This window comes from Cucurbita pepo, chromosome LG16 (genome assembly GCF_002806865.2).
Source record: "Cucurbita pepo subsp. pepo cultivar mu-cu-16 chromosome LG16, ASM280686v2, whole genome shotgun sequence".
Lineage (NCBI taxonomy): Eukaryota > Viridiplantae > Streptophyta > Magnoliopsida > Cucurbitales > Cucurbitaceae > Cucurbita > Cucurbita pepo.
Window position 1 is genome coordinate 7,206,680 of NC_036653.1, and position 6,770 is coordinate 7,213,449.

Sequence of the window (6,770 nt, forward strand, 5' to 3'; positions counted from 1 at the left end):
GGGACCTCATTTTACAATCCACCCCTCTTGAGGCCTAGCGTCCCTTGCTAACACTTGACCCTTTTGAGGCCTAACGTTCTCGCCCCTTTTGACGCCCTCACAATCCACCATTTTTTAGGCCTAGCGTCCCTCGCTAACCCTTGACCATTTTGAGGCCCAGTGTCCTCACTTGACCCTTTTAAGGCCTAACGTCCTCGTCCCTTTTGAGGCTTAGCATCCCTCGCTAACACTTGACCATTTTGAGGCCCAGTGTCTTCACTTGATCCTTTTGAGGCCTAACGTCCTCGCCCCTTTTAAGGCCTAGTATCCTCACTTGACTCTTTTGAGGCCTAGCGTCCTCGGTAACACTTGTTTATCTATCCGATCAATGTGGATCTATGAGAGACATTGAGGGATGGTTTGATGGAAGCAAAGTTGGGTATTTGCTCCTTGTGAATAAAGCAAAGCAACAGGCTGTTATGAAAAAAAAACATAAAATACAAAATAATAATAATAATGATTAATAATGTTTTGAAATTTGGATGGATCACATGGGAATTTACAAAAAAGCAAACTGACAGACCCACATGCCATTGCCTCCCAATTGCACAAGCACATGCTGTCTGTCTCCTTTTTTTTTCTTCTTCTAATCATACAAAGCATTTTCACTAAAATCCCCACCANCACAATCTCTTTTTTTTTTTTTTCTTTAATTTTTTGTTCTCTCTCACTTACAAGTCTATTTATATATAGACATTAATATACACAAACCCCACAAAAAAACAAAAACAAAAAAAAGGTTATCTAGTTAATTAGCAAGCAAATCATCGTTGATCGACTGACTCCTCGTAAAGGTTACCACTTTCTCTTTTTGTCTTGTTAATTAAATTCTCGAATCAATTCTACACAGTTTCAGACGCCGTCGTTGTCTCCTCCACTACCACCGCCGGAGCGCGACGGTCGGCGGCGGTTATGGAGCAGTGGAGATGCCTGTGGCAGCTGGTCAGATGGTCGTTGGTCAGACCGGCGGCTTGCATGAAGGAATGGAGGACGGTTGGTCCGACCGACCGGAAACCTCGTCTGATCATGTCTTTGCTTATGGTCTCTGATTTTGATGTCTTCACCGGAATTTTGTGGCCGGATTTGTACTGCGGTGAAAACGGCTTGTTGTTCACAAACCCCCAAATGTATTTGTCGAATGATCGAAACTCCTTCTTAATCTGTAATTAAAAATATTAATTAATTGGGGTTGACCACTAAGTCAATGGGTTTTGATTTGAAATATTTAATTCTCATTTACCTCGAGGATTCGGATAGCGTTGTCGACGACTCCTCGGACTCTGTTAATGTCTATGCCGTATTCCGAGCTGATTGATAGCATCTGTTTGTCGGAAAAAATGGCCACCGTTTCTGCAACGAAACTTGAAAATGCATTTCTGGGCAACGAAGAACATTAATTAAATTAGTGAATTTATAAGAACACAAATGAATAAATTGAAGGAAATTGTTGTTTATAGTACCTGAAATCTTGGCGTTTCTTCAAAATTGAAGTCCAATCCGAACCCACCTGGGCCACGCTTAGAACCAGCAATTCAAACAGCATTCTGTGTTCAATTCCAGAATTCAGTACTCAAATTCATGGATTATGTAGTAAACTTCATTTAATTATATTAAATTTGACTTTAATCCGATGGAGAAGAGATAGAAACAGAGTCGAAGAGAGAGAGAGAGAGAGAGAAAAAAAACAGAGTCGGAGAGAGAGAGAGAAACAGAGTCGGAGAGAGAGACAGAGAGAAACAGAGTCGGAGAGAGAGGGAGAGAAACTGAGTCGGAGAGAGAGAGAATGAGAGAGAAACAGAGTCGGAGAGGGAGAGAGAGAGAGAGAGAGAAACAGAGTCGGAGAGAGAGAGAGAGAGAGAGAGAGAAACTCACTTGTCATCATGAACAGGGACGCCCCATTCTTCATCATGGTAAGCAACATAAATGGGATCTATAAAGGGAAAGAGATAATTGAATTGAATTAAACTGAATTTATGAATATCATAAACAGGGGAAATTTAAAAAGAAAACATAATTGGTACCTGAATTGGGAGTGATGAAGCTGCATCTCCGATCTTCAACGGCGGGTTTAATTTTAGAATCAATAGGAACAACTTTATCAAACCGGGCAGATTTAGATCTTCCATAATGGGCAATTCTCATCTTCCTCTGCGCCTGTTGCAGAGCCACCTGCTCTCTTCTCACGGCGGCGATACTTCCCGGCGAGTCAGTAATCAACGAAGAAGCGTAGCTCAAGGACGCAACCTCAAATCCACCACCACCTGCAACATTATCACAAATCACAACATTCCCATTTCCAGCCAATTTGAAGCTTTTTGATTTCTTCCTATCCAAGGCAGCCTTGGGGCGAGACAGAGCAGCGGCCGGAATTAGAATCTTGTCAGAGCTGGAGTTCATGGGGTTAGTGTCATTAGCTCGCTTGGTGGCCGGAGGACGCGGCGATTTGGACTTGGGGGAGGTAGGGGAGACGGCGGCGGAAGGGGGTTTTTTGAGGGAATTACGGCGGTCGAGGACACGGTTGCCGGTAGGTTGAAGGACGGGCCGGGCGGTGAATTTGGAATCAACGACGACAGAGGTGGCTTCCAAGGCCTGCTCCGAACGACACATCGTTCTGCTTTTAGAGAGAGAGAGGGAGAGAAATGGGAATTAGTGAAGAGAGAGGGAAAGGGAGAGAGAGGGGTTTTATAAAGGAATTGGAGGAGAGAGAATGAAGGGCAAAACGGTGCGTTTTGGTTTGGTCTTCCATACAGATTACAGCCTCAAGTGAGGGGCATCGCTTTTTGGGAACTACGCCACGAGGATGACAATGACGCGCCCCTCTCCCTCTTTCCATTTTTACCCTTAACTTCTTTTTTTTCTTTCTTATTTAATTTTTTAAAATTAATAAATATATATATATATAACCATCAATTAAATATTTAAAACATATAATCTCCATAATAATATAATATTATTCGCTTTGAGTATAAGCTTTCATGACTTTACTTTGGAGTTGGAGATAGTATTCCTCACTTATAAACATGTGATCTTCCACTGAATTAGTCAATGTGGGACTCATTCTAAATAATAATCTTCAACCGTTTAAAATTTTTTTATGTATAGGTTTATAATCTTTAATTAGCGTAAAATCCCAGTCGAATATGTAAGTTAGGCGTAAAAACCTAGTGGAATCTTTTAATATCTAACCTAAGTAGAGGTAACTGTAAAAACCTAGTGGAATATTAATAATTTAATAAAGTCAAGACCTATAAGATTTGAAAAATCTTTATCTTGGTTATTAAGTTAATTAAGCATGATTATAACTAAACTAATCGATTTCCTTTTTGACACTATATGGAAGTGAAGATAGGGATGACCCTACTTTTGTTATGGAAAACGGGAGACGATCACTTGGGGGAGTTAGGGCGTCAACTTTTTCGCAATTATTTGTATGTATAAATTTCAATCACATTCAATCCAACCCGAAACCTATAGGGCATGAAATAGGGCAAAGAGTCGTGGATAAGGAATGTACCTATGGATGAAAATGACCCATTATTTAACTTCACTTTTTTACCTTTTTACCTGTGTATGATTCTAATTCCTTCACTTTTTTTTTCTATGCTCGGGACTTTCTGTGTCCCTCTTTTTTTAAATTTTATTATTTAATGACGTGTTAAATATGAAAAAAAACATAATTGTCGTCATGAAAATTTATATGATTTTAAGGGAAAAGGGTAATAAATGAAGAATTAAATGTATTTTTTGTAATTTTGAATTTATTTATTTATACAAAAGAAAAATAAAAATAGCTTTATTATTGATGACTTTATTGAAAAATTAGGTAATTTAAAGTTTTCATGGTCGGTTAAATTTTATTTTATCCCTTTGTACTTTTTTTTTTTAACTGTTGCCCGTCTCCTCACGGCATCTAAAAGATAAAACTTTATTACTTTTTTATCTTTTCATACTTCTATTACTTACTTCTACGCGTAATATAATTCTTTACTAGATGTTGTGAAAGTGAATCATTTGTAAATATAATATATACTATTAAACGGTAAAAACTTTTGTTACTATGCACGATCTATTACTAGCAGATATTATCCTATTTGGGTTTTTCCTTTTGGGCTTCCCTTCAAGATTCTAAAACGCGTATGCTAGGGGAAGGTTTCCACACCCTTATAAAAGGTGTTTTTTTCTCTTCCCCAACCAATGTGAGACATCACAATCTATTCCTGTTCGGAGCCCAGCGTCCGTATTAACACACCGCCTCGTGTTTACCCCCTTTGGGGAACAACGAGAAGGCTGACATATCGTTCGATGCTCAAAGTGGACAATATCATACCATTGTGGTGAGTCGTGATTTCTAACAGTATGATCCCACATCGATTGGATAAGAGAGCAAACCATTCCTTATGGGGCCAAAACATATATTGTGATGTCCCAGATTGGTTGGGGAGGAGAACAAATCACCATTTGTAAGGGTGTGGAAACCTTTTCCTAATAGACGGGTTTTAAAGCCTTGAGGGAAGCCCGAAAGTGAAAGTATAAAGAAGACAATATCTGCTAGCGGTGGCCTGGGTTGTTACAGATATACTTCTGTAGTTAGAAATTATTGATAGGTGAGTGGGCCCCACTTGAAGCTGACATTTTGTTACTGTTAAGGAAAGAAACCTTGCTTGTAATTGGTTTTTTTTTTTTTTTTTTTTTTTTTGNAAATTCCAAAAATAAACTAACTATTTAATAATTCCAAACTAATTATAATAAAAATACAAAAGGAAAAGTAAAATTACTCACACGTGTAAACCAACACACGTAACTCCAATTATTCCAAGTCGTGTATAATTTCTCATAATAACAGTAAAACGCGTCGTATCATTGGTATTAATTGGCGTCACATGGAGCTCCACGTGGGGGAACCTGATTGGAAGTTTCGGTAACATTACACGATACTTGCCAATAATATTCCCCTATTTATTTGGAATAATTTTTTAAACTTTAAAAACACTTTTTGTTATTTTTTTTTTATATTTTAAAATGTAAATGTGTCAGCTTTTTATTGCTTACCGTGAGACACACCATGTGATTCAAACCAACCCCTTTTATTATTCCTATTATTAATTAATAATTTTAATTAGTTCTTAATGATATTTATGCATACAAATTGAATTATTTCCTTTTATTTATTTATTATTTATTAATATCATATATTATTTTTAATTCACCGATGTATCGGGCAATTTCCATGCATTTTAATTAGAAAATAACGTTAACATATAATTATGAAATTAAATATTCCTAAAATTTCTAACATATAATAATGAATGAATATATGAAGACATGTTTGCATGTTTGGATGTAAGCCTAATGTTTCAATATTAGTGCTTCTCACGTACAAAATTCTTTCATTGATAATCGTATAAAAAAAAATTATTAAATCATATTCCATTTAGCTCGAGGTCCATGGGGGTAACGTCGATGCCTTCCTTTACTCTCTTTTATGGCAGTCGACATTCGGTCGATGCTATCTATTATCTTTACGAGTCGTGCCTCGGTGCTAGCAATCTCTTTATTGTCTAAAACCTTTTGTTAATGGACATGTCTTAACGTTGAGACCATCATTCATTGGGACAGTGGTATCTTGGATCAAGAAGGATTGAATTGATTGAATGTGATGCATTGATTCTATTGAACTACGGAAGAAGTGAAAGAAGCGCCTTTGCGAGCAAAACCCTGTTGGGGATTCTCCGTGATCGATGACATCAAGGTCGAGCTCGAGAGAAAATGCCCCAAAACTGTCTCCTGCTCCGACATTCTCACCGCCACCGCCACCGCCACCGCCACCGCCAGAGACGCTACCATTGTGGCCGTAAAGACGGTAGAATCTCCATCGCCGCCGAAGCAGAGTGAGTCCCTCAGGGTCACGAAAACGTCACCGTTTGAATCGACTACTTCGAAAATCTAGGGCTCGACATCCTCGATTTGGTCGCCTCTCTCTGGCGCCCACTCCATCGGCCGAGCTGCCTGCCATTCCTTGAAAGACAGGCTCTACAATTTCAACCCGACCCGATTTTGAAACCTCCATTTCTGAATATGCTTCGAAGGCAGTGTAAGAACGATATGAACCTCGCGTTTTTCGACGCTAAGACTCCGTGAATGTTCGATACTGTTTACTTCACGAACCTTCAGAAGAAATTAGGGCTTCTTTCGACGGATCAAGCGCTGTTTTCGGATGAGAGAACTTCGTTTTTGGATTTGATGGCGAATCAACCGAAACATCGCCACCACCAAAACATCGCGACAACCGGTGCAACGGACCTGAACTCCGGAGCCGTATAATGGCGGTGGCTGCGGCGGAGGCACTGGCGGCGTTTGAGGCTGAGAGAGAAATAGAGCGCGAAGTTAGTTTGACGTTTGGGTGTTGGCGGGGAGTGGAGTGGGGGATTTAGGGGTGCGGCGTTTTGGGCTGGAAGCCCATTGGGGCAGCGTGTTGAGAAATGAAGTGGGCCATTTTAAGAGACCCGTAATATGGTTTCAATGAGTGGGAGTTCCCATGATATAATACGGTTGCCACGATTGTTCCGATTCCTCCAAAGACCATTGGCACACTTTATTTCTGTTCTAAGATCGCCCAAGAGTAGAGAAGGCTATGCCTCAATGGGCGGTGGTTCTCCTCTGCGAAAGATAACTGACGCACAGGCAAGAAATTCTTCTTCTTCTTGCCTTTTATTTTAATGCACACTATTATT

At 39.5% G+C, this 6,770-nt stretch overlaps 1 protein-coding gene and 1 pseudogene across 1 annotated transcript; one reads left to right on the forward strand and one right to left on the reverse strand.

Annotated features, from left to right (window-relative positions):
- Positions 1-692: 692 nt before the first annotated feature.
- On the reverse strand, positions 693-2,681 carry LOC111776761. The gene is made up of 5 exons (XM_023656108.1): positions 2,061-2,681; positions 1,912-1,969; positions 1,500-1,583; positions 1,280-1,415; positions 693-1,199 (listed from the first exon to the last, which is right to left on the reverse strand). Exons 1-5 carry the CDS (start codon positions 2,644-2,646, stop codon positions 882-884), a joined length of 1,182 nt encoding a protein of 393 aa, XP_023511876.1. The 5' UTR covers positions 2,647-2,681; the 3' UTR covers positions 693-881.
- A 2,803-nt stretch (positions 2,682-5,484) lies between these two features.
- On the forward strand, positions 5,485-6,720 carry LOC111777067 (annotated as a pseudogene).
- Positions 6,721-6,770: the final 50 nt, after the last annotated feature.